Genomic DNA, 26,981 nt, shown 5'->3' on the forward strand with positions numbered 1-26,981 from the left:
GTGCTGTGGGAGGCCAGAGACAGAGGTGGCATCTTCACTTTATACCGCAGGTGGCAAACACAAGGCTTGCAGGTGGAATCTTGCCCTCTACCCTGTTTTATCCTTCCTAGCACCTTGTTTCTACCCGACAGCAGCGCTGAGCTCCTTGCCCCTAGTTAAGTAGTTACATTTATACAGTCCCAAAATTACAGTCGGCCCTTTGAAGGCAACTGCAAGGCTGGTGTAGCCTTGGATGAAAATGTTTGACACCCCTGCTTTATATCCTTTGTATCTTGAATTTTGAGCCATGTGATAATTTTATTACAAGAACAAATACAATTAATATAAAAAGGTTTGGCAACTGTTCAAATCAAAACCTAATCTGAAGCAAAAGGAATGGAGAGGAGACCTATCTGTTCATTACAGAGGCATTTAAGATCTTACGTGTTGGGGAACCGAGCCTCAGCTGCACCAACTTCGAGCACAAGGAGTTGGTCGTAAGCCGCAGAGCAGCCTTGGCTTGTCTTTAGGTCACTAAGTTGGGGCAGGAGCAGGGGGCGGGGAGAGGGATGGGAGACCCTTATTCCAGCTAATAAAAATCCTTGCTAGCTCCTCCGATGCTTTTTTAAACGTTTTGTGTAAGCAAAGTTGTTTAATAGGTGAGAATAGTTTTACCCCACCCTTTCCGTGTGTTTGTGCCTGAACTCTCCTATTCCTTTTGTGGACACACGTGAAACAGAGACTTAAGTGCTTCAGAAAAGAGTAGAATTTATTACATTCTTTTTCACATGCATCCCACCTTCCAGTGAGGGAGTGGGGCAAAACCACCGACAAAACCCAAGGTCCAAGCCAGAGTCTCACTCGAGTGTAGTGTTCCCACGTCAGCTTTTTCTATTCCTGTTCCCTCCCTTTCCAGTCCTTTTCCCAAGCCCCCTTTCATTGCGTTGGTGTCTCACGTCCATCCTCGACTTCACTAGTGGTTGGATCGGCTGGAGGGTAGGGGGTGGGGTTGAATGCCCCGCGGCGGAAGCCCGAGTCATCTCCAGGCGGCCCGCCGCTAGGATTCCTTTGTTTCTCAGCCTCTGTCTTCGGCTCGCACGGCGCTGGGCTTGCAGGTAAAGACTCACATCCGGCCTAGCCTAGCCCTCCGCAAGCCCCTTAGTCCTGAAGTAAATCCAGGATTCAGCGTTCCGGAACAACAGCACGCTCAAGTATCGCGTAGAGAACGCGCACGCGTCAATCTCACCTTCAGGACACTGCAATTCCCATAAGGCCGTGCAGCGTCTTCTGCGCCGCGAAAGTCCAGGGGCTTCGCGGACTCTAAAAGGGTACGGAACTCTCGCCGCACTGCATTATGGAATACCTAGTAAAATAGAAAACGTCTTCGGGCACAAACTCCGGACCAAGCTCACGTGTTTACCTTGTGCACTGGCGTCGACGACCGGGGTGGGGCATCAATGAATTGTAGCTACCGGATTGCGTCATAAAATCGCGACCAGACGGGCGGCGCCATCTTCGAACTTGGACTTCCGGAAGGACTTTGGTTGAGGGTGAGTGTACCGCCATGGGGTGCGCGGGGGGGTCCCGCGATTACTCCTCCTCCTTCTTCTGTAGCGCTAAGATATTGGCTCCGCTATTCCATCTCTGCACAGCATCGCGATCTCCAGCCCCTGGGCTGCTACAGAAACCATCATGCTCCCCACTTCCTTCCCCACAGTGGCAAGAGTGCATCACCCATCTCTGCTAATCAAGGGTCTTGCCTTCTTCCCCCACGCGGTGTCCGTAACACGACATCCTGTGTCCCGGCTTCGGTGCTGCTTACATTAATTACCTCCCTCGACTCTGCGAACCTACAGTAAGTCCTCAACCTTAGAAATTCAGGGTTGACCTCAGGCACGGGCTAGTGGTGAAAGCTGCTCCCACGCCCAGGACTGAGGCGGGGCAGATGGTCACCCCTATAGTAGTTACGGGTCAATCTCCTCATTCTGTTGTGTCCCAGCCTCTTCTTCGCTGAGGCTCTTCTAACCCTGGGGGTTGTGCCCCGCGCGCTGCAACCTCATTGGCGCAGTCAAGGGCCAGTTACGTTTCCCTGTCTAGCCCTTTAATTCCTTGGCAAGTTGGCTCTCTGCTGGGGAAGGCAGAGGTGACGACTTCAACCCCACGCAGTGATAACTCATTTTGTTAACAGTGGTGTAGGGTATGGCCAAGCCTCTTCGCCCCAGCAGCATATTGTTACACAAACTTAAGGCATTCCTGTGCCACCCTCAATTTTTGCCGTCCATTTTCACCAACTGTACTATTATTTTCTTAATATGTTTTATTTATTTTTAAAAGATTTTATCTACTTTTAGAGAGAGGGGAAGGAGGAGAGGGACAGCAAGATAGATGTGAGAGAAACATCCGTTGGTTGCCTTTTGTGCTTGCCCCGACCGGGGACCCAACTGCAACCCAGACATGTGCCCTGACGGGAACCAAATTGGTGACCTTTTCATTTTGCAGGAGGATGCCCAACCAACTGAGCCACACTGGTCAGGGCAAGAGTTTTCTTTAAATTGATTTATTTTTAAAGTTTAAGTGCTTTAGTCTCCATCTAAGCAATATAGTGAAGCCATGAGTTTCATGGGCTTGTTACAGTTTTTTTTTTTTAACAAGTTAAAATAAAAACACAATCAGTCAAATAGTTGTTAAATTTTGTACTGCTAAAATCACTTTACATACCACCAGTTGTGCCATAGGAACACCTTAGGAAACAGTGTGTTAGACAAAGCGTTTAAAGTGATTGCGTATTTGAGGAATAATTGTCATCTAATTATTTTCCTTGGCCCGGGTCAGGCAGGCAACTTGGAGTATCTCGGGAACTGGACAAGTTGGGGTGCGAATGTAAACTTTTATAAACTCCAGTACAAATTTACTAAACATTTCTTCCTTGTGTCCAAATTTTGTATTGTGAAATCATAAATGGAAATTAACCACCATACCCTGCTGTTTGCTGCCTTCTATATGAAGTGAATTTTTGAAAGGGATTTTTGTACCTTGAGAAGTTACTCATTCAATCAGCATAGTTTAATTATTACACTTACCATGTAGCATGGTTCTGTATACAATAGTGAATCAAATAGGCAAGATCCCTATCTTATGAAACTTTCAGGAATGATAGATATGAGAAAAGTAAATACTCATACCTCTTATCATAAGACAATTCTAGATAGACTGAAGAGCTACATGTAAGGTTCAAATTTAGAAAAAAAGTATTAGAAGAAAATAAAATAGGATACATGTATGTCAGTGCAGTAGAAAATGCCTTTTTAAGATACAGAAGAAACAGAAGCCGTAAAAGATAAGATTGAGAAATTTAACTCATAGTATTTAACTTCAGTTTAGGAAGAACATTATAAACAAAGTTAAAAGAAAAGTAGGTACAGAAAATATTTGCAACATAAACAACAAGACTCCACAGATCAGTAAGGAAAAGATCAATTTGCCCTATGAGAAATATGGGCAATTATAGGTACAGACAGTTCACAAAAGATATATAGATATCCAACATACAAAAAGAAATTAACTCCAATTATCAGGTCAATGAAAATAAAGAATTCTTTCACCCATCAGATTGGCAAAAATTAAGGATCGATAGGGGTGTGTTAAAATGGCTAGGTATAGTTTGTGGGAATATATATTTGTTTTTATTTTGGTGAACTATGTGGCAGTATCTGTTAAATTTTAAAATGTGCATACCCTTCACCTCAGTTCAGAATTCCACTTCAGATGCTCATTCTAGAACAATGATTTCTCGTTAATGAAGAGGTCTGTGCTAGAATATGCACTGCATAATTGTTTGCAATAGTATTATAACCCAATTTTCCTTAAATGGAAAATATCGAAGTAAACTACAATTCTGTAGAACACCATATAGTAACCAAGAAGAATGAGATGAATATATGTGTACTGATATGGAGAATCTTTAAGACATAAAGTATAGAAGTTCTCTTGGCCTATCTCCATCTAACTTTCCTGTGTTCGTTGACATACTCCGTTTCCTTTGTAAAGCATACAGATCCCATGGCACACTGAATGGTGGGAGCCACCTAGGGTTTTCTCCTATGGACCTGATCACTGTACCTCCACTAGTCAAGTTGAATGCTTGCCAAATCATTGTATTGGTCCCCGAATCTGTTTATGTCCATTGGTTTGTCATTATGTTTATGTAATTGTGTTTTATATTTAAGTTTTAAAGAAATTTGAGTATGAAAGAATTATCTATTAAAACTAAGTTGAAACATGGCAGATACACAGATATTTTACTGTTACTCTTTATATTCTACATATATTTATAAATATTTTGTATCACCTAAAAGTTTTGTAAAACAATTCTAAAAGAGAAAAGAAAGCAAACTGAGTTGAATGCTTTAGAAACACAAAAGAGATAACTTTGCAAATAAGCAAAAAAAAAAAAAAAAAAGCTGCCGAATAGATATGAGAGAGATAATTGTAGAAGATTGAGGAGCATTTGTAAAAAAATCTGAAACGTTACTGCACTTGAAGTACTTCTCAAGAAAAGAGAATGTTTCAAGAAAATAATGGTGAGTAGCCTGGGTGCTACTGAGAGGTTAAGCTAAACAAGATTGAGAAGTATCAAGTGCATTAATTGACAGCAGTTACTGATGACTTTTAGCTTCCAGAGTGAGTTGAGGGCATATCCTAGTTAAGAGGAAGCAGGGTAATTAAAATGTAAGGGCAGATAACTCTTTCAAAAATTTGACTGTGAGAGGGAGGAGGGAGATGTTAGTTGGAGAAGGAATATGGGTTGAAGGATAATTGTGAGTTAAGATGAGTATGATAAACACATTTAAATGCTCTTTGGAAGGAGCCCATGAAAAGGAAAAACAAATGACTAGTTTCCATAAGGGGGGGAAAAGGAGGCCTCGAACTAGTGGAAGGTGTGGCCTTAGAAAGTGGATGAGGGAGCATTTCAGATGCAGAGAAGATTAGGCTACTGGACAAGAAATCTAAGTATTTCCCATTTAATGGCTTTGGGTTTTGTTTCAGAATCCAGAGGCAACGTCTCCTGCTGAGAACCAGGGGATCAGCCAATAGAAGAGAGAGGAGGTGAGACCGACTAAGAGAGAGTGTGATTGCTAGCCCTTGGGCATCTTAGATACACACAATGGAGAAGATTGATGATTGGTTCATCCGGGGCTCGAATTTCGCCAGAACTGTGGACTTCTGGACAGAAAAGGAAGTTCATAATGGCAAAAAGAGCCTGATTAAAATAAAGAAATCTAAGCTAGACTCCACGTGGTTGCCATAGGGAGATTGGAGAGATCACTGGATAGTGGCTAGATACGGTTGAAGAACAGATATAATGGCAGTATTTGAGTCATCTAGCTTAATGAAGGGAGGTTGTGATCGGGTAGTGGCTGTCCTAGTGGTTTGGGAGGTTAAAAGGTTTTATGTGATGACAAGGTCCAGAGTGTGATAATGGAGTGATTAGCAGTGCTTTAGCTGAATGTTACAAGCTTCAAAGAAACAAGGTTTTTACAGGAGGAGGACTATCTGTTCAGAGTGGCATTGGAGAGGAATTGAGAAGACACCAATCCTACTTTCTACTCTGGGGTATGTGGGATGTGAGAGAATGAGCACCCTCCACTTGGGAGCCCAGAAAGCTAGAGATTTTATTCCTGGAAATTTACCATCTGAGATCTGAATATGACTTAAGTCTTCTCGATCATACATGCTCTTGGAGAACTCAAATTTGGACCTGAGATTAGAGAGGAGAGAGGCAGGCCAGCAGGTATGCATTTTGCTTGTACAGATTGTGGCAATTAAATGGTTCTGGGTTTGGGAACTGGAAAAGGGTCTTCCCCATTTACTGGGTCACTTTCCTTGTGCAGGGGCAACTTGGCTGTGGACCCATCAGCTATGGCAGGGCTTCTTGATTCAGCAAGTGGGTCCCATCATGACATAGGAGAGGCCACATGTTTCTTGAATCAGCAGCTATAAAACAGCTTTCCAATTTGACATGCCCTTATTCCTAAACTTATTCTTCCTCCCAACCCTCCCAGTGATCTTCTGTGCAGGTGATTCTCAAAACTTGAATGTGCATTAGAATCTCCTGAAGGGCTTGTTATAACTAGTGTGACCCCCAGGTCCCAGAGTTTCCGATTCAGTAGGTCTAGGAGTCTTAACAAACTGGAAATTGGAGTGTTAACAAATTTTCAAGTGATGCTCAGACTGCCAATTCTGGGACCAAACTTTGAGAACCACTGATGTGAACCATTTAATATTCTTTACAGGGGTCCCCAACCTGCAGGCCGCGGACCAGTACCGGTTCAGGCCCGTTAGGAACAGTGTCAGCAGCAGGTAAGTTTGAATGTAATGTTCTTGAATGGTCCCTAAACCATCCCGCCCCACCCCTGCCCCAGTCTGTGGAAAAATTGTCTTCCATGAAACTGGTCCCTGGTGCCAAAAAGGTGGGCACTGCTGTTTTAATAAATCCCTTGTAGCTTGAACTGACTAGAGAGGATTCTGTTCTGTGCAGCTGAACCTTGGCCAATAGAGAAGGCAGTAATAATTTTATTCCCATTTTCTTTGTCCTTACCTACTTGAATTGCCAATGGTTAAAAGAAGTAGTTCTTGTATTTCCTAAAGATTTTGCTTTATGTATTTTGATGGTATGTTATGTGACGTCTAAATGTTGGTGACATTTATATCTTTTATGTGAAGTTTTATTAATTATAAAGTACTCCATTTTTGTCCCATTTAATATTTTTCCTCTTGAATTTAACTTTATTATTACCATCAAAATTCTTTTTTTCTTTTTGCTTACATTTCACTTGTATATTTTTTATTTAATTTATATTTTATTGTTTATGCTATTACAGTTGCCCCAAATTTTTCTCCCTTTGTCCCCCTCCATCCAGACCCCCATCACCCCCTCAGGCAGTTCTCACAGCATTGTCCATGTCCACAGGTCATGCATATATGTTCTTTGGCTACTATATTCCCTGTGTGTACTTTACATCCCCTGACTGTTCTGTAACAACCAATTTGTACTTAGTCCTTTAACCTTTTCCCCATCCCCTGATCACTTTCCCATCGGGCAACCATTAAAATGTCCTTGTGTCTTTGATTCTGTTTCTGATCTGCTTGTTTATTTTGTTTTTTAGATTCAGTTGTTGATACATATATATTTACTGACATTTTATTATTAATGTTTTTGATCTCCTTGTTCTTAAGTCCGTTTAACATTTCATATAATAATGGTTTGGTGACAGTGAACTCCTTTAGCTTTTTTTTGTCTGGGAAGCTCTTTGTATGTCCTTTGATTCTAAATGATAGCTTTGCTGGGTAGAATAATCTTGGTTGTAGATTCTTGCTTTTCATCACTTTGAATATTTTTTGCCAATTCCTTCTAGCCTGCAAAGTGTCTTTGGAGAAATCAGCTGACAGTCTTATGGGAGATCCCTTGTAGGTAACTAACTGCTTTTCTCATGCTGCTTTTAAGATTTTCTCTTTGTATCTAACCTTTGGCATTTTAATTACGATATGTCTTGGTGTGGGCCTCTTTGGGTTCATCTTGTTTGGGACTCTCTCTGCTTCCTGGACTTGTATGTCTATTTCCTTCACAAAGTCATGGGAGTTGTCTGTCACTATTTTTTCAAATAGGTTTCCAATATCTTGCTCTTGCTGTTGCTCTTCCTCTTTTCTCTCCTCTCCTCTCCTCTCCTCTCCTCTCCTCTCCTCTCCTCTTCTCTTCTCTTCTCTTCTCTTCTCTTCTCTTCTCTTCTCTTCTCTTCTCTTCTCCTCTCTTTCTGGCACACCTATGATGCAAATGTTGGTATGCTTGAAGTTGCCCCAGAGGCACCTTACACTATCTCATTTTTTTAATTCTTGTTTCTTGCTGTTTTTATTAGTTGTATTTGGCTTTATTGTGTTCCAAATCACTGATTTGATTCTCGGCTTTATCCGTTGTACTGTTGATTCCCTGTAATTGTTCTTTATTTCAATTAGTGTAGTCTTTGTTTCTGACTGCATCTTTTTTATGCTGTTGAGGTTCTTACTAGGTTCATTGAGGATCCTTATAACCATGTTTTAAACTCTGCATCTGGTAGATTGCTTGTCTCTATTTTGTTTAGTTGTTTTTCTGGTGTTTTGTTCTGGTCTTTCACTGGGGGGCATGTTTCCTCATCTCATTTTGGCAGCCTCACCGTGTTTGTTTCTATGTATTAGGTAGAGCTGCTTTGACTCTGTGTCTTGGTAGTGTGGCCTAATGTAGTAGGTGTCCTCTAGGGTCCAGTGGCACAGCCTCTCCTATCACCTAAGCTGGGTACTACAGGTGCGCCCACAGTGTGTGCTGTGCATACCTGCCTGTTGTAGTTGAGCCTTAATTGCTGTTGGCATGTCCAAGACCAGCCACTGCCTGTGTTCTGTCTGGGGCCATCCAGCATATGCTACAAAGTGATTTGCAAATGGCTGCTACTTGTGCTGGGCTTGGAAGTGCCAGGTGGGGCCAAACTGTGAACCAAAGCCGGCTGCTGATAGTGCTGGGCCTGAGGCCACTTAGGGGTTCGGGCTTGGTGAGGCCAGCTGCTGCTTGTTTGAGAGAGTTTGGGAAAATCTGAATCATGAGCCAAGACAAACAATTTGTATAGAAAAGCACTGGAAACAGCGTGGTTGGGCCTGAAAGTTGGGTGGGACAGAGCCTCAGGGAATCACCAACATGGGGCAAAAAGCATGAGCCTGGTCGATAGAACGTCAGATATGTCACAGGGCCTGCCGGCTCTCTGGGGGTGGGGCTCAGAAAAGGAACAGTGAATGGCCTCTGCCTGCACTTATGTCTGGGAGAAATGTGCCTTCTAGTTCTCCTCCTGATGTCGGACAATTCCGTTTCCCCCCATATGTCTCTGGTGCCTTTTAAGCTGTTGTCCCTACGTTGGAGCTCAGAGGGAATGAGCCTGAGTAAGTCTGTGTGTGGGCCCTTTAAGAGGAACTGCCTGGGATTCCAGCAGTTTCCATCTTCCTCAGGCCCAATCCCCACTGGGTTTTAAAGCCAGAAGTTATGGGGACCTATCTCCCTGGCCCTAGAAACCGGGGCTGGGACTACTTGCTCTGAGATATCCTTCCTGATTTTTATCTGTCACACTTGGTGTGGGATGAGCCTGTTCTGTGTCTCTGCCCCTCCTACCAGTCTTGGTGAGGTTTCTTCTTTAATTCCATAGTTGTAGAACTTCCATTCAACTAAGTTTCCGGTGGTAATGAATGATGCTTGTTCTGTAGTTAAGTCGTACTTTTGATATGTTGCCCTTTATATCTTAATTCATCCTTTTACTTTCAGCACCTTTTTGAGTTCCTTTTAGATACCTCTCAAAAAGCATACAGTTATTTGGCTTTTTAAATCAACCAAAATCTTTTAATGGATGAATTTATCTGATACATGTTTATTGTTTAATAGATGTTTTATCTTGCTTTGCCATCTTAATGGGGTTGTATGTTTGTGTGTGTGTCCTTTATTTGTAATCTTTTATGTTAATTGTATGGTCTTGCTAAAAAATTCCTTCTGGTTCTTACGGCCTACAGGGTATTTCAGAAGCAATATGGTGTACTACTGTTTTTAGTTCTATTAAACGTCTAAATGGTATTAAAAACATCTATATGTTTTCAATTTACCAAGCTTAGAAACAAAATTAGGATAATTCTTCTTTTGTTTTAGTCCACTACAACCAGAATACTGATATTTTTACATTGTGGGGCATTTAAAATTTTTAAGCGAGATCATGTTTTATAGCTGTAGTTATCATGGTTTTTGAAATTCAATTGACGTACCACTGTTAAATGCTTGCTTCTGATTTTACACCACAACTTCTCCATTAGAAAGTTCTTTATATTGATTTATCTTTCATTGGCTAAAGTAAGGGTGCGTCAGTTTTAAATGTCTAGAAACTTGCATATTGAGAATGTCATCCTGTTGCTTTTACATGAATGACCCCCCAGTTAAGTAAAAAATTCTCTTGCCCTGATTAATGTGGCTCAGTGGGTCAGGCCAGTCGGTGTTTCTCTCGCACATCGATGTTTCTCTTCCTCTCTTTCTCCCTCCCCTTCCCTTCTCTCTAAAAATTAAAAAAAAAAATAGAAAGAAAAGAAAGAAAGAATTGTCTCGATCCTCTTAGTGTTTCTTTATTTCTGGAATCATTTGTTTCTGAGAACTCTGAGGCTGACCTGATTTTTACCCTCTTTGTAGGAGAAAATTAGTATTTTCATTAAGATAATTCTTGATTTTGATAATTCTTTATTGATTTTTATTTCTCTTTTACACCGTATGCCCTTTGGATCTGTAGACTGAGGTCTTCTTTTATTTCAGGAAAGTATTCCTTTTTTTTTTTTCCCCAGGAAATTTTTTGTTAAATTTTTGTAGGTTTTTGTTGTTGTTCCCATTTTTTCTCTCTCTTTAGGAGCACCAGTTCATATGTTGGCTTCCTACTTTCTATTTTCCATGTGTATCATGTATCATCTTCACACTAAGTACTTTCTTTTTAACACACTTTTATTCTTTGCAACCTGTGTGGTTTTTCCTCAAACCCATCCTTCCTATCACTCATTTTCTTTTCAGCAGTATAGTTTCAACATTTTGCTTTCATTTCTATGATTTTATTCTCTTTTTTTTTAAGATTTTATTTATTTATTTTTAGAGAGGGAATGGAGGGAGAAAGAGAGAGAGAGAGAAACATGAATGTGCAGTTGCTGGGGGTCATGGCCTGCAACCCAGGCATGTGCCCTGAGTGGGAATCGAACCTGCAACACTTTGGTTCGCAGCCCGCGCTCGATCCACTGAGCTACACCAGCCAGGGCTTGATTTTATTCTTTTACTCAGTTTCTTTCCTTATGACTTTTTACCTTGCCGTTGTTTTATCTCTACTTTGTTCTCTTGTTTCTTGAATTCCACACTCTGGTTTTTTTTTTTTTGAAAATATAGCTTTTATTGGAAAAAAATTTTTTTCTGTTTTCTGGAGTCTTTCTTTGAAAGGGTGTTTTTCATTTTTTTTCATGTGCTTGTGTCTTTATTTTTCTTCAGTAGTATCTATGCATAGGTTCCATTTAGATCCTTTTTGCTTAGTACTAATTCTGAATGGAGGAGTTCTGTCAGGGATTGCTATTTATCAGAGCACAATTCAGGTAGATTTTCACTGACCTCGTTTGACTTTGACATTGTTATATTCTATCTTTAGCATGTGATGTTATGTTATGTCCTTAGCACCTGAGTTAGAGGCTTGGCTATTGTTATAGTTATAACCTACTTAGACTATGGCTTCTTCAAGAGAGACAGTTGTGAATTTTAATTTGTGTTACATTTCTTATGGTTCTTTTATCAGCAACCTTTTCTACTGAGACCGATGACTTTTTTTATCCTTAAGACATATACAGACCTATGCAGAGGGGCTCCCTCCTCAGATTTGAGTTATTTCTTTCCCTCTGTTGCAGAGAAGCAGGTTATTCTGGCTAAAACCTGTGCTCTTCCAGAGTTCTGTGTTGCTCAGGTTTTTGGTTTGGTCATCAGTGTTTTGTTTATCTCTGTCAGTTTACTTTGGTCCACACTTGCACAGCTGATTTCCTAGGTTTGAAGAAAATGAAGGTTCATGACCATTTTTTAGTCTATTCTTCGTTGTGGGAAAAGTCTCTTAATGTAGTAGGATGTTCCTTAGTCATCTCAAAGCCTACCACCTCCCCTGCTCACGTGAAAGGTTGATGACAGGGCACCAGAGAACTGTTTTCCTAATTTTTAAATAAATCTGTTCCCTGACTAATATTAGCAAAGATGGATGTGAGCTCTAGGCATTTACTGCAATAGGCTTACAAGAAACTTTATGAGCTTTAAATTAAATGATGTAAATAAGTCTTAGTACAGTACTTGGCACGTAGCAAGTATTTAATAAATGGTAGCTTTATTACTGTTTGTTTATTGTCAGCTCCAAGAGCATGTAGGTTTCATGAGGGCAGGGATCTTGTCTGTCTTGCTTATTGTCACATCACCAGTTCCGAGAACGGTACCTAACATGCAGAAGACGTTTAGGAATTGTTGAATGAATGAATGAATGATCAGGAGGTTTAGGTTTCTTGTTGTAGGAGGGCACATGAAGGTAGATAACTCTGAGCCAGTACCAATAGCTTTTGCCGACTTCTCATTTGTATGTCTCTGTGTGCAGGGACAGCCATTGTAGGGGGTGCTGATGGATACCTACGGGGTCGGCTATGTTGCCCTGGGGGACGCCGGCCCCGTGGGGAACATGACTGTAGTAGAATCTCCTGGACAAGAGGTGCTAAACCAACTTGATGTCAAGACCACTTCAGAAACAACCAGAACAGAAGCTTCCATAGAGATGTCTTTACCTACGCCTTTGTCTGGATTTGAGGACTCTCTTGATGAGAAAAAGTTCCTTCCAGACCCAGAAAGCCTTTCTAGACTGGAACAGCAAGGTATGTAACTTGTCCTTCCATCTTTTTCTCTCCCCGTGCTTAGTTTAAGATGAAAGAGAGCAGGTTGAGCTAAAAATTCTTACAAACCTGGGTATGATGTAGTCTATTCTAAAGAGGTTTGAACTCTGTCCCCATCTCATAGACCCGTATTCTTCTCTGCAGGCCTTTCTTCAGAGATGTCAAAGCCCAGGGCCTCAAAGCCTGGCCGGAAGAGGGGTGGCAGGACACGGAAGGGCCCCAAAGAGCCCCAGCAACCTACTCCTCCAACAGCCCCTCTGGTTCCTGGTCACTTAGAGCAAGCCAACCCTCTGTCTACTCCCATGCCTAAGAAACGAGGTCGAAAGCCCAAGGCAGAGCTGCTGCTGCTGAAGCTCTCAAAAGGCCTAGAACAGCCGGAGTCTCCACCTCCGAAGAGACCCCCTGAGGACTTTGAGACCCCACCTGGGGAACGACCCCGCCGAAGGGCTGCCCAAGTGTAAGGATTGAGGCACATCTTGGTGCAGGGGGCTGGGGTAGTGGGATCAGGGTGGGTCAGGTGTTGGAGAAAAGAGAAAACCGTGATGAGGCGTCACGTAAGCGGGGTTGTTGTCTGGGTCCTGGGGACTTGAGCAATCTTCTGGCTTTTACCACAGCAACTTGAATCTGTTGCGAACCTTGTCTAAGAGGTTTCTTTCTGTACCTTGTATCCTGTCACGTTTTTCACATTTTCCCCCAGGTCTTCATTGTAATTTTACCAGCCAATATATATCTGTACATATGTGCTTTCCCTTTTGTTTTTCTTTCCCATCAGTGATTTTTGACTGTGATAGAGTGAAAAGTGCTTGGGACTTGGAATCAGAAGAACTGGTTTAGATCTCACATGTTATCTGAATCATCTTGGTCAAGTCACTTAACTTTCCTGGATTGCTGTGTCTTCATCTGTCGAATGGGAAGGGGCAATTAGTAGCTACCTCACAGGGTCACAGGGAGGATCCGCTGAAATAAGAATCAGTCAAGTGTCTGGAAAAGTGGGCTCTTAGTTAAGTGTCTGTTATGGCTCTGACTCTGCCCTCTCCCGCAGGGCACTTCTGTATCTTCAGGAACTGGCCGAAGAGCTCTCAACAGCCCTGCCCGCTCCAGTGTCCTGTCCTGAGAGCCCCACGGTGAGCAGCCCCACCAAACCAAAGAAAACCGGGCAACTGGCAGCCTGCCAAGGTGGAGAAGAAGAGGCTGACACTGCACAAGATGAAGACTTCGTGCTAAAGGTCGAGGCTGAAGATGGAGAAGAAAGTGAGGCCCCAAGTGAGAGCTCATCTGAACCTGAGCCTGTCGTGCCCCGAAGCATCCCGCGCGGACCCACTTCAGGGGTAACTGAATGGACAAGAAAGTGAATGGGGAAACAGCAGGGTTATCAGGGGGTCAAGAGGGTGCCCAGCAGGAAAGCTTTGGCCTAGTAACTGTAATGGCCAAAAGAGTAAAAGAAGAAAGGGATTGCTTCAAATACATTTGGGATTTTAGGGGTTGAGGGTCAGTAAACAAGTTAATTTGGTCATGTATTAAGCATCTACTCTGTACTAGGAAATACAGATGTGGGTAAGACAGAGTCCTGCCTCACAAAGTTCAGTGTGATAAATGCTAGACCAGGAATGAACAAAATACTTCAGGTATAAAGGGGAGGGGTGTCTAACTGCTTAGGCATCACAGAGTAATGATAGCTCAGCTAGGTCTTGAAAGGTAAATGGAAGTTTGCCAGAAAGATTGGTTCTCCCAGAAATTGATTATGGCTACAGCATAAGGCCTGAGGTAAAGGAGTGGAGAGATTGCATGGAGAGGATAAAAGGACTGAGGTTGTAGGAGCCAACGAAGGTGTGTGTTTGTTAAATTGTGGTAAAATTGACATAACTGGAAACTTACCATTTAAAAATGTATAGTTCAGTGGCATTTAGTGCATTCATGATGTTGTGCAACGATCATCACTATCCATTTCCAAGACTTTTTCATCATCCCAAATAAAACTCTATACAACAAAGGTTTATAAGTAGGAGAATAACATGGTCAGTGAGGAAGACAGGTCAATATGCTGTTGACGATTAAGTGACAGCTTCGGCGATCTAGGTGAGAGATCATGAGGGCCTGAATCAAGCAGTGAAGGAAAGAAGGTGGCCGAGGCCAGGGGGCAGATTCGAGAGGAATACGAGAGAATTAAAAGCACTTGGGAATTGAAGGGAAGGAAGGAGTGGGGGTTTCCAGCTGAGACGGTGCTCTCAGGCTCTGAGCTGGGGACCACAGGAAGAGTTGGAGCGCAGGGGTGGCAAAGGTGAGTGGGGCAGGAGGTGAGCTTAATTTCTGGCATGCCACAGGGAAGTGCCCGTGGCCATCGGCCATCCTTCTGAGGACACCTGGTTACCATTTACAGGGTGGGGAAAAGTAGATTTACAGTTGTTTGCATGGAAAATAATACAATACTTAGTACATGACACAAGAATAAACTCTGTTTAGCATACTCATAAATGTAAACCTACTGTTGCCCCACCCTGTCTATGTGCCTGTCTTAAGTGCAACGTTTAAGGGAGCACAAAATCCCTTAGAAATCAAGATAAGTTTTTGATACAACATTTTTAAAAAGGAAGATTAATTTAACAAGTCTAAAATGTGTAATCTTAAAGATAGGAACTGTATTGCTGAATTTTGCTTTTGCCTCAGGCCCTAATATGTCTTGGCACCACTGAAATGGGTCTAGAATTTCTAGAAAAGTTGATACATAGTAAAGTTTGAGTTTACTAAAATGTAAACTTGATAAAACAGTAATGATGGTAGTCACACTTGATAATCAGGTATAATGATGGGACCCGGGATGAAATTACCAGCACTGCATGTATAGAGGGTTGAGCGGGAGTCAGGAGGTCTCTGGGAAATACCAGCATGAACAAAATCTGTTGGAGGAGGGAAAGCTGGTGAAGGAATATAAGAAAGGTGGGAGGAGTAAGGAGAGACTACTCTGTAGGGCAGGAGTTTCAAGAAGTAAATGGGAGTCCTGTAAATGAAGTACGTGGAGATGTCAAGGAGAATGATAAAGACAAATAACAGATTTTGCAGGTTTGGTGGAGGAGTAGGAGCAAAAAAAGTCATGGTTAAGACATAAATTTAAGATTCTGATGGGGCAAAGGTTAGAGAGGAAGTGGTCCCAATAAAAGTAAAACCTGGGAAAGCTGTCTCCTGGGGACTGTATCCAGCCTAGAACATCCTCCCCCTTACACTTCCCTCACTTGGTCCCCAGAAGCAGAAGCCACACTGCCGGGGCATGGCTCCCAATGGCCTACCAAATCACGTCATGGCTCCTGTTTGGAAGTGCCTGCATATGACCAAGGACCTGTGAGACTTGGGAAACGGGCTGGGGGTGAGGGGGTGGTGGTGGAGCGCAGAGGATGATCTAGAAGTGGGGCTGTGGGAAAGAGGGAAGGCACTCACAGGGCAGAACACTGAGGGCGTTCATAAGTAAATGGCACTGTTGCCCTGACTGGTATGGCTCAGTTGGTTGGGCATTGTCCTGTAGACTGAAAGGCCACGAGTTCAAGTCCCCATCAAGGCACATGCCTGGGTTGTGGGCCAGGTTCCCTGTTGGGGGCATGCTAGGGGCAGCTGGTCGATGTACCTCTCACACACCACTGGTATTTCTTTCCCTGTATTTCTCCCTCCCTTCCCCTCTTTCTAAAAATAAAAAAATAAAATCTTAAAAAAAAAAATAAATGAACGAATGGCACTGCTCCAAAGGCAAGAGCTGTAGAGCTATGCTGTCCAATATGGTAGCTACTAGCTGCATGTGGCCATTTAAAATTAGAAGTCCAGTTTCTCGTTTGCTCTAGCCCCATTTCAAGTACCCAGCTAGCAGTTTGTGCACTGGACAGATAATAGGTCACTTCCATCATCACAGGAAGTTTTTTTGGGCAGCACTACTCTAGAATTTATCTCCTTCATTAATGCTTCTTCCATTCCTCCAGCCGAGAACAGAAGCATTCATACTGGGAGTTTGCAGAATGGATTCCTATAGCCTGGAAGTGGCACTTGTTATCTGAACTGTAAGTTGAAGAGACATCTTTGAAGCTTTGGAGGGGATGATACCACTATGGATGGAAGGATGACTGGGGACTCAGGATTTATGATGGGAATCCTAGAATGGGAGAAACTCTTCCAGACTCAGGCTGTTCTCTTCCCTTCCCCTAGTGAGGCAGCTCCCTACCTGCCCCAGGAGGAGAAGTCTCCACTGTTTTCTGTACAACGTGAAGGACTTCCAGAAGATGGCACACTCTATCGAATAAACAGGTGATGATGACATCAAAAGGGATTGCATCTCTTTTCCTGATCCTATGAGACAGAAACAGGAAGAATGAATGTTGAAAGGGATGACAGATTGGTCCTATTCTTCCCCTGATGCTGGCCCAGTTGCTCCCAAGGGTTGGAGTCCTAGGTAGCTCTGGTCATTGCCGTCTAATTTGCAGTGCTCATTGCTGCTAGCCAGACTGAGGGAAGCCAGGGAGACGGAGGGTCAGACCTGTTTACGAGGTCTTACCCACTCAGTTCATCTGACCCTACAAGAACACTGTAGTAACTGGAGTGCACAGCCTGACGTCTTTGAAGGTGAAGGAAAGCGGGGAGGTGCAAACGGTGGCTGGACGTGTTCTCACCTAGACTGTTCTTGATATTCTGGCCTTTGCTTAAGCCAGTTCTCACTAGCTTCTGGTGGAGTTCCCATTCTGTCCTCGATGTCTTTTCCTTTTTTCTTAATATTTTTTAGAGCTGTTCAGGTTCACAGGAAAATTAAAAAGGGACAAAGATTTCTCATATAGCCCCTGTCCCTGCTCATGCATAGCGTCTCCCACTATCAACCTCCCCCACCAGAGTTGATGGACCTGTTCAGTCAGTGAACCTACACTGATATACCATAATCACTCAAAAGTCCCGAGTTTACGTTAGGGTTCACTCTGGGAGTGTACATTAAGTGGGTTTGCACATATGTCTATTAACTTGTATTTATCATTCTGGTACCACAGAGTGTTTTCACTGCCCCAGAAATCCTCTGTAGTCCACCTGTTCATCCCTTTTACCCCAACCCCTGGCTATCACTGATCTTTTGATTATCCCCATAAGTTTGCCTTTTCCAGAATGTCATACAGTTGGAATTATACTGTGTTAGCCTTTCAAGATGGGCTTCTTTAACTTAGTAATATGCTTTAATGACTTTTCATTTCTTTTTAATACAAAATAATACTTCATTGATGTATCACAGTTTATCCATTCACCTATAAAGTTATTACTACCTTTTATTAACTGCTCTTTTCATCCCCTCTTTGACTTTTCTCTAGATTTAGTTCAATCACAGCACACCCAGAGCGCTGGGATGTATCCTTCTTCACAGGGGGACCTGTCTGGGCTCTGGACTGGTGCCCAGTGCCAGAGGGGGCAACAGCCTCGCAGTATGTGGCACTTTTCTCCAGCCCTGACATGAATGAGACACATTCACTGAGCCAGCTTCATTCGGGCCCTGGGCTGCTGCAGCTCTGGGGCCTTGGGACCTTACAGCACGAAAGCTGGTGAGGTGGGGCCGGGCCTTTGCCATGGGAGGGTGGTTGAGGATAGAGAAGGATGGGCCGGGCAGAGTCCGGGTTGGGAGGAGGGCTCAGGTGGAATGAGATAAAGGGACACAGGCTCTGGCAGCCCTGGGCCCCTTCTTCCTACCCATTCTCCCACGTGGTTTTTCTTCTCAGTCCTGGCAACAGGGCTCACTTTGTCTACGGGATCGCTTCTGACCACGGCTGTGTCTGGGACCTGAGGTTCTGCCCCAGTGGAGCATGGGAACTTCCAGGCACCCCTCGGCAGGTACCTCCCAGTTGATTTTATAATGGCCCTGGGACTCAGAGCCAGGACAAAGAGGCCCTGGGTGCTCCCGGAGTTTGGAGGGTGGTGGATAGCGGTTTTTCCAGCACCTTCATATCATATCTTCAAAGATCAGAACCTCAAAAGTTTTCTGAGAGGCCTCTAAAGGCAGCAAGCCTCAGTGCAGATTTGGTCTCACCTCTAGGCTCCTCTCCTGCCCCGGCTGGGTCTCTTGGCTCTGGCCTGCTCAGACGGGAAGGTGCTGCTGTTCAGTCTGCCTCATCCTGAGGCCCTGCTGGCACATCAGCCCCCGGGTGAGTAGCACAGCAAGGGGAATGGGGCTTTTGCAGCGGTGGCCAGACTTTGGAGGGCCCGTCCGTCTCCTCTGAAACTCCTCTAGGCCCACTCTCTCTAGTGCAGAGTCTTCCACAGTCGCACCGCCCATTCTGACTTCACATGCTTTGCTTTTCACCGCTCTTCAGCAGCCCGCGGTTACTGTTCTTTTGCAGACTTCCAGCTGCACTCTTCCAGCACGTTATCTTTATCTCCCCCCTTCCCTGTTCCCCTGAGCTGCTAGGCCTCTTTCTCTTGCTGCCACAGTTCATTGGCTATGTGAAGAGCTGTTAAAAGCTGAGGCTGACAGATGGGGCTTGTCTCCCCTGCCATACTCTTAATCTTGTTTTCAGCCTCTCCTGGCCTCATTGCCACACATACACAGAAACACTTTCTCTTGGTTGTGAAGAGAGGGAGAAAATACAGAGCTGAAGAAGATGAGCAAGAGGAGGAAGGAGTCAGGGAAAGGCAGTTCCTGTTTGTTGAATTTATTCGTTTTTCAATTGTACTGAGTAAAGAAGAGGGCACCCAAGATTGAACCCTGAGACAGCCCTTATTGGTGATCTGGTAGAGGAGTGGCTTGAGGGGAAAATGGGAGGTGAGGACGTGAAGACAGAATGGATAGACAGTTCTTTCAGGAAGTTTGGCTGGGAAGGGGAACACGTGACAGGGTAAAGGAAGGGTTTTATTTGGTGGGTGTAGACAGGAGACAAAAGTGTGTGTTTACCTGTGAATATGAGAGTGACCCAGTAGGGAGAGAGAAAGTGAATAAATAATGCAGGAGAAAGGACAGGTAACCAAACAGCAAAGGTGGGGATGATGAGCAGAGAGCAGAGTGGAGAGACTAGCCATTCTGATAGGAAGGATACTATCAGGTCTTACAGGAGGAAAGAAGAAAATGAAGCAGAGAGCGGTCGGTTTGTACATTTGACAGTGGAAAGATAAGAGTGTAAGGGAAGGTCGTTATTGAAAGGGCAAAGTGCTGAACTAAGAACAAGGCTAACTGGGGCCTCGGTCCTCTGGATCCAGAGTATCTGTTACTTCTCTTTTTCCCACACAGATGCAGTGAAGCCCTCCATCTATAAGGTGAGTGAGGAACCTGCAGCCTTACCCGAGGCTCCGTCTTCTAGAGCCTCTCTTACTGATTCCATGCGTCTCTTTGTAACTCTGGGAGAGGGTCCTCTCCTGCTGGATTGAACACTAATTTGAGTCTTTGTTCCAGACACAGTAGGTGTCCCTAACCCTAGTCCCATCTCTTCCATCCCTGCAGGTACAATCTGTGGCAACCCTTCAGGTGGGGTCTATGCATATGTCAGACCCCTCGGAGTGTGGTCAGTGCCTTAGCCTGGCCTGGATGCCCACCCGGCCCCACTACCACCTGGCTGCTGGATACTATAATGGTAAAAAAACAAAAACAAAATGTAAGGAGTTGTTGCTCTTTAGGTTTTCATATATGCTTGTTTTGGGTTGTTTCTTTTTTGGTTCAGTGTTGGGCATTACATAGTTATAAATACTCCAGCAATGTAAAATAAAGACAAAGAAAGAAAAAAGGTACTAGAATTTTTCTATTCAGAAAAATAATTGAGTAGATAAACATGTCATGCAGTTCTCTGTGCATATATACAGATAAATGGGATCAGACCTGGCTGGTGTGGCTTGGTAGATTGAGCTCCAGCCTGTGAACCAAAAGGTTACGGGTTGGATTCCTACTCAGGGTACATGCCTGGGTTGCCCTCAGGTCCCCAGCTGGAAGCATGTGAGGGGCAACCTATTGATGGCACATCAGTGTTTTTCTGTCTCTCTTTCTCCCTCCTTTCCTCTCTCCCTAAAAATAAATAAATAAAACTAAAAAAATAAAAGAAAGAAATGGGATCATACTCTATAAGCTATTTTAGATGAAAAGGTATTAAATTTAATTATACTTTATAGAAAAGGCAAATGAAACTGAAAGATTAGCTGAGCTCCCAGTAAATATTCCTTTACCACAGAGACATTAGTTCTTTCAAGGTTGAAAAGGAAAAATATTTATTTTTTTAGAGAGGGGAAAAGGGAGAAAGAGAGGGAGAGAAACATCAGTGTGTGGTTGCCTCTCACATGCCCCTACTGCGGACCTGACCCACAACTCAGGCATGTGCCCTGACTGGGGAATTGAACTGGTGACCTTTAGGTTCCTAGGCCAGCACTCAATCCACTGAGCCACACCAGCCAGGGCTAGGTCGTCATTTTTAAATGACTAGTTTATTTTTAGACATCATCAGTGGCCTTTCTGCTTGGGAGATAAGGAAGTTAGTACATTTCTTCTTATCCCTCCCACTATCTCCTAATTCTGTGTTTTGTTCTGTTTTGTTTTTTTGGTGATACTATTTTTACATTGTCAAGGTATATGAAACTTGATGCTGTTTTGCTATCCTAATTCCCACAGCTATTTAAGCTTTATTTTATATTGAAATAATCTCCAGTCTCTACAAGTCCTTTCATCTTCCTCCCCTTCCATTTGAATTATTTATGTGGTTCAGCTGTAATTCACTGTCAATACATTTTCTTCAAGAAAGGTTTATAGGTGCTACTTGTCCTGAGTTTATATATAAAAGAGATTTTAGCTACATATATTTTCCCAAACTTTATTTATGAAATTCTGTTCTTTAATTTGTCTTTTATTTGTATCAAAGTCACATTTTTGATTACCTCCTCCTCTGCCATCCTGATTAGGGGTCAACTTGTGTTGGGTCAGCCAAGTTAGTTTCTATTTGTCCACTTGTTTTCTGTTCTCTGTATTTTGTTGTGTTTTTTTGTTTGTTTGTGTTTTTTTTGGCTCCCTGCCTGTTCTCTTTGTCTTAGAGCACAGTTGGCAAACATTTCTCTAAAGGGCCAGATAGTGAATATTTTATGTGATTTGGGCCATTTGGCCATTGTTGGAACTATTTAGCCCCACTATTGTGAAGCAAAAGCTACCATACACATTAGGTGAATGAATGAACATAGCTGTGTTCCTGTTGAATTTTATTTACCAAAGAGGCGGCAGGCTGTATTTGGCCCAGGGCTATATAGTTTGACAACCCTGTCATAGAGAGTTTATGTTCTTTTAAAATCCCTTTACTTTTATTTTTTAGTGAGTAGAGGTTACTGTGTGCAGTCCAACTATCTTTCAGCTGCAGCTCCCAGAGTAAACTATTACTTTTTTGTTGTTGAGAATTGGAACTAAAAATACCAGGTTGAGTCTTTAAACTACGGAGGGTGTATTGGCTAGGTAATCATGATTCCCATGTCATTTTCTAAGGGATCAGATCTACGGGTTGAAGATAGAGATAGTAATTAGAGCACGGAGGAGAGAAACTGCCTTAATACCTACATGTTCTGTCCCTACCTTAGGAATGGTGGTTTTCTGGAACCTTCTCACTAACTCGCCCCTGCAGCGAATACAGCTCCCTGATGGCTCCATGAAGGTCTACCCCTTCCATTGTTTCCTAGCCCACGACCAGGCTGTGCGCAGTCTTCAGTGGTGCAAAGCCAACAGGTTGGAATAGAAAGTTGGTTGGCGGGGCAGTTGAAGCCAGGACAAGCTGACTCTTCCACACTTCACATTTGCTCTTCTCCCTCTGCTTCCATTCTTCCCACAGTCATTTCATAGCATCTGCAGGGAGTGACCGGAAAATCAAATTCTGGGACCTTCGACGAACTTATGAACCAATAAACTCTATCAAGCGCTTCTTGAGTACAGAGCTGGCCTGGCTGCCCTCCTACAATGGTGTCACTGTGGCTCAGGACAACTGCTATGCCTCGTATGGCAGGGTGGAGATAGGAGAAGCTCTGGGGACAGACACTAGGGGTTGGGGTACAAAGTGTGCCAGATTATTGTGGGGAGAGGCGGGTTGAGGGTGGTTTTGTTGAGATGGTTTGAATCCTGGAAGGACATGGGGAGAAGAAATGAATCTAATCTTAGAAAAAGGAAAGTTTTGTTTTTCTCTTACAGTTATGGACTGTGTGGAATTCACTATATTGATGCTGGTTACCTTGGTTACAAGGCCTATTTCACTGCTCCTCGAAAAGGCACTGTCTGGGTGAGCCTCTCTCCGAAATCTTCATTATGCAGGAAAATGATTAGTTTACTCACTGAGTGGTAGTCAGAAAAAGGCAGTGGTTTTGGATAGAAGAAGATAGATGTGTGGTAACTGTATCACCAGGGATGTGGGTTATGATAAACTCATTTTTGTTTGTGTGTGTGTCTCTTCCCCCTGAAACTGCAGTTATTACCAGGCCATAGACCTTACTGGGCGAATGAATGAAATCTGTCTCTTCCTATCAGAGTCTTTCAGGATCCGACTGGCTTGGGACAATCGCTGCAGGAGATACGTCCGGAGAGCTCATTGCAGCTATATTGCCTGATATGGCATTGAACCCAATAACTGTCAAACGGCCCGTAGAGCGAAGATTTGTACGTATATAAATATTTAATGACAGCACCATATGTTAGGTCCTAATCCCCGACCTCCCAAATTAGTACTACAAATTCGTAGTAGAGTACAAATTAGTACTAGGCCCCCCAGCCATGATATTCTCCCTGGGAGTCTTGGTACAGAGTCGCACGTAATATTCCCTACCCTAGTGCACCTGAACATATGTTGAACATACTACTTTCTTCATCTTTAAGTCTCTCCTGCTCCAAACCAATTTTCTCTCTTTTACTTTTATTCTATCTTCAGTCTTTTTTTTAAGTACGTTTTTTTTTTATTATGCTATTATAGTTGTCCCATTTTCCTTCTCCCCTTTATTCCCCTCCACCCTGCACCACCCCTCCCTCTAGCATTCCCCCCTAGTTCATGTCCATGGTCACACATATAAGTTCTTTGGCTTCTCCGTTTCCTATACCATTCTCAACCTCCCCCTGTCTATTTTGTACCTACCGATTATGCTTCTTATTCTCTGTACCTTTTCCTCCATTCCCCCCCTCCCCCTCCCCACTAATAACCCTCCATGTGATCCCCATTCCTGTGATTCTGTTCCTGTTCTAGCTGTTTGCTTAGTTTGCTTTGGGGCTTTTTTTTTTTTTTTTTAAGGTTCAGTTGTTGATAGTTGTGTTTGTTGTCATTTTACTGTTCATAGTTTTGATCATCTTTTTCTTAGATAAGTCCCTTTAACATTCCATATAATAAGAGCTTGGTGATGATGAACTCCTTTAACTTTACCTTATATTCCATCTTCAGTCTTACAGAACCCAATCTCATGGTCTCATTTCTAGCCTATATATAAAGCAGATCTGATGCCATATCAGGATAATCCTGAAGGTCAAGACCACTCTTCTGCTTCATCTGGGGCCCTCAACCCTCCCAAGGCTCGAACTTACGCTGAAACAGTCAACCATCACTACTTGCTCTTTCAAGACACAGATTTGGTAAATTGGGGCCAGGGGAATAAGTGTGGCATTGGAAAAGTAGAAAACTTTAGTCCCTACATAAAAGGAAACCCTAAAGGGTTCCAGTACAAAGATGCAAAACTAAGAAACTGCTCGCTTTCTCCTATTACACGCCCTCTCCCCAGAGTTCGTTCCACGGTCTGCTCCATAGAGAACCAATGCTGCGCATGCAGGAAGGAGAAGTGCACTCTCGGCTCTGCCTGGACAGGCTGCCGCTGGAGGCTATTCATAAGGTAAGAAGCTTGCCTCTCATCTTCTCCACCCTTCACTCTCATTTTCTCCCAGCTCTGGGCCTGTGGTCAGTGAAATGGGAGATGAAAAGGCAACCAGGCCCTGGCTGGTGTGGCTCAGTGGATTGAGCCCTGGCCTTCAAACCAAAGGGTCACTGGTTCGACTTCCAGACAGGGCTCATGCCTGGGTTGCTTGCCAGGTCCCCAGCAGGGGGCACTTGAGAGGCAAACACACATTGATCTCTCCCTCTTTTTCTCCCTCTAAAATAAATAAAATCTTTTTTAAAAAAAAGAAAAGAAAAGTCAACCAAGAGGACTAAGGAGGGAAAATAGCTCTGGCAAGCTCATTTTTAAGAGCTTATCTTGTTCATTGTCTTCTCATTCCTACTGGTCTCACCCACTCGTGGTCCTATTCTTTCAGATTGTGGCCCATGTTTCTTGCGTTCACAGCTAGGACACACCCTTAAGCACCAACCATGAGCATATCTCTTTTGTTTTCTCTTCACAGGTGCGTTTCAGCCCAAACTTGGACTCCTATGGCTGGCTCATATCTGGGGGGCAGTCAGGGCTGGTTCGGATCCATTTTATCCGTGGACTCACCTCTCCACTGGGCCACCGTATGCAGCTTGAAAGCCAAGCCCACTTCCATGCTATGTTCCAACCATCCTCCCCTACTGAAGGGTCTGGCTTCTGTCCAACCAGCCATTTCCTTCTGCCCAGTCCTTAGTTGTGGTCTACACAGGACCCTTGGAATGTAGTCTGCCAAGAACAAATGGCCCCCTGTCACAGACCATGGGAACTGGGGCCTTCTTGGACAGTGATGCTGCCAGGTCTGGACCTTTAGACCTGCCTCCCCAGGGCTCCTTAGATACCTCTCCTTCCATCGACTTCTGCTGTCGTCACAGCCCCCTGTGGGCAAGGGGGCCTTGCCCTCCACAAACTCTCAAGGCTCTTTAGCCTAAAACTATGGCTCACAAGAAACACTCAGGCCTGACCTAGGCTTGAGAGTCAAATTGCTCATATTGAGCATATTGTGAAATGGGTAAAGCTAAGTAAAGGTACTGAGTGTTTTTGAGACCACATGTGAGTGGATGTTTGGAGAACTAGAAGGGGTATCTACACGAAGGCTCCCAGCTTCCTGTTTTAGAGTAACCAACACGCAAGCCCATGGGAGTGTGGGGAAGAGGTAGTAATTTATTGGACTGAAGCTGCTTATAGTACTTTAACTGAGGAACACCACACACACACACTACCAATAGAACAGTGGCTCAGATCTTACTTGGTCCTGCTTAGGAAATATGCCTAATCACTGGTCGTCTGACCCTACTCGAACACTCCTAGACAGTCAGATTTTAAAATACCTTCCTTTATATCCAACCAGAGAGTATCCCTTTGTAAGTTTTACCGTGGGTATTCGGAAATCTAGTCCTTCTTCTCTTTGATTTGCCCTTTAAGTATTTAATATAGCTATCATGTGTTTCCCAAGTCTTCTCTAGATTAAATATCTTCAGTTACCTTAATCATTCTTTTACAAGTCATGATTTTTGGTTCTTCATGATAATGTCAGATTGTTGACTTAATTAAACATGTTTAGCTACTTTATTTCAAACCTGTATTTAGGTGTTTAGATTCCAAGTACAATAGTTTTTTTTTTTTTAAGATTTTCTTTTTAGAGGCGGGGGAAGGGAGGGAGAAAGAGAGGGTGAGAAACATCATTGCCTCTCATACATGCCCCGGCTGGGGACTGAACCTGCAACCCAGACACATGCCCTGGCCAGGAATCAAGCCTGCTTTGTGAGACGATGCCCAACCAACTAAGCCACACCAGTCAGGGTGGTTCTGTGACTTGAAATGACATACAATGAAACCAGTTTTATCATAGGTGAATTGATACAAACAAAAGTTCCTGTGGCATCTTATTAGATCAATATAATGAAACTTGAATGAAATGATGTTATTTGAGGACCTACTGTATTATAGCTTATCTTGTTGAAATTCCGTGGGATCCTGCAGACTCATCATGGCTGTGACACTGCTTCCTAAGCAAGGATGTGCCCCAGCAATGAGAAATAGGCAAACCATAGTTTTGGAATGTGTAGAACAATCTGAGGTGTGGGGTAAGTAGTCAGATGACCTCAGAAACTATTACAGAGAAAAATACGTAGCCAGCTACTATTGAAGGGAGTGGAGATTAGCATAGTTCTCACCTGGAACAAAGCCTTCTGGCACTCTAGAGTGATTGGCCAAGTATCTGGAAATAGCTTTCTGCCTCTTAAGTGCAGGGAATTTATCATCTGAAAATCTTTAAGAAAGGAACCAAGTGCATCAATTCCCTTCCTGTACAGAAGAGGAGACAGACCTGGAGGCAACGCAGACCATCAGTAGTGGAGGAACCAGAACCCACGTCAGTGCAGAGGAGCCAAGTATTGCACCATCCTCTTGTGCCCTAGCTCAGGTTGTGCCAATTCTGGTTTTGAGCTGACTGATAGGGAGGTGCCTTCCACTGCAGAAGTTCTCATTCTGCATGGCAGTCCCTTGACACAGCATTATGAAATTCCACTTTCAGTGGTAAAAAAAAAAAGAAGTTGGGGGCCCCGGGGACCCATGCTTTCGAGGCCTTAGGTTGGTGCTGGCAACCCTGCTCTTGGTGCTGTCAGCCCCAGTCTGACCTCCAAAAGAAAATCAGGAAGATGCTTTCAGCCCTTGCTCTT

General features: G+C 43.6%; 1 protein-coding gene and 1 long non-coding RNA gene across 6 annotated transcripts; one reads left to right on the top strand and one right to left on the bottom strand.

Annotated features, from left to right (window-relative positions):
- Positions 1 to 730: 730 nt before the first annotated feature.
- Positions 731 to 1,345, bottom strand: LOC123822515. Its single transcript, XR_006786353.1, has 2 exons — positions 1,226 to 1,345; positions 731 to 1,143 (listed from the first exon to the last, which is right to left on the bottom strand). It is a non-coding gene; the product is annotated as an uncharacterized LOC123822515 (long non-coding RNA).
- Positions 1,137 to 25,879, top strand: GTF3C2 (general transcription factor IIIC subunit 2). 5 transcript variants are annotated; one of them, XM_045844551.1, is made up of 22 exons: positions 1,137 to 1,834; positions 5,026 to 5,085; positions 6,273 to 6,339; positions 7,395 to 7,450; positions 12,177 to 12,447; positions 12,610 to 12,922; positions 13,508 to 13,793; positions 15,704 to 15,798; positions 16,425 to 16,502; positions 16,648 to 16,746; positions 17,787 to 18,014; positions 18,189 to 18,300; positions 18,503 to 18,611; positions 19,691 to 19,716; positions 19,901 to 20,030; positions 22,000 to 22,144; positions 22,248 to 22,409; positions 22,601 to 22,688; positions 22,934 to 23,062; positions 23,867 to 24,019; positions 24,166 to 24,273; positions 24,779 to 25,879. In XM_045844551.1, the coding sequence occupies exons 5-22, from the start codon at positions 12,201 to 12,203 to the stop codon at positions 24,995 to 24,997; spliced, it is 2,727 nt and encodes a 908-aa protein (XP_045700507.1). In that variant the 5' UTR covers positions 1,137 to 1,834; positions 5,026 to 5,085; positions 6,273 to 6,339; positions 7,395 to 7,450; positions 12,177 to 12,200; the 3' UTR covers positions 24,998 to 25,879. The 5 variants fall into 5 exon arrangements, with proteins under 5 accessions (XP_045700507.1, XP_045700505.1, XP_045700509.1 ...); XM_045844550.1 differs by lacking the exon at positions 7,395 to 7,450 and having other exon boundaries at positions 1,432 to 1,529; positions 1,632 to 1,834; XM_045844552.1 differs by lacking the exon at positions 7,395 to 7,450 and having other exon boundaries at positions 1,436 to 1,529; positions 1,697 to 1,834.
- Positions 25,880 to 26,981: the final 1,102 nt, after the last annotated feature.

The sequence above is a fragment of the Phyllostomus hastatus genome, unplaced genomic scaffold, assembly GCF_019186645.2.
Source record: "Phyllostomus hastatus isolate PE091 unplaced genomic scaffold, TTU_PhHast_1.1 phas_contig_402, whole genome shotgun sequence".
Lineage (NCBI taxonomy): Eukaryota > Metazoa > Chordata > Mammalia > Chiroptera > Phyllostomidae > Phyllostomus > Phyllostomus hastatus.

Bases quoted from the DNA above. Each gene is read 5' to 3' on its own strand.
- GTF3C2 (XM_045844551.1), top strand. From the start codon at position 12,201: ATGGATACCTACGGGGTCGGCTATGTTGCCCTGGGGGACGCCGGCCCC. The intron at 13,794-15,703 runs GTAACTGAATGG...CTTGGTCCCCAG, and splicing joins CGCGCGGACCCACTTCAGGG to AAGCAGAAGCCACACTGCCG. The intron at 18,015-18,188 runs GTGAGGTGGGGC...TTTTCTTCTCAG, and splicing joins ACCTTACAGCACGAAAGCTG to TCCTGGCAACAGGGCTCACT.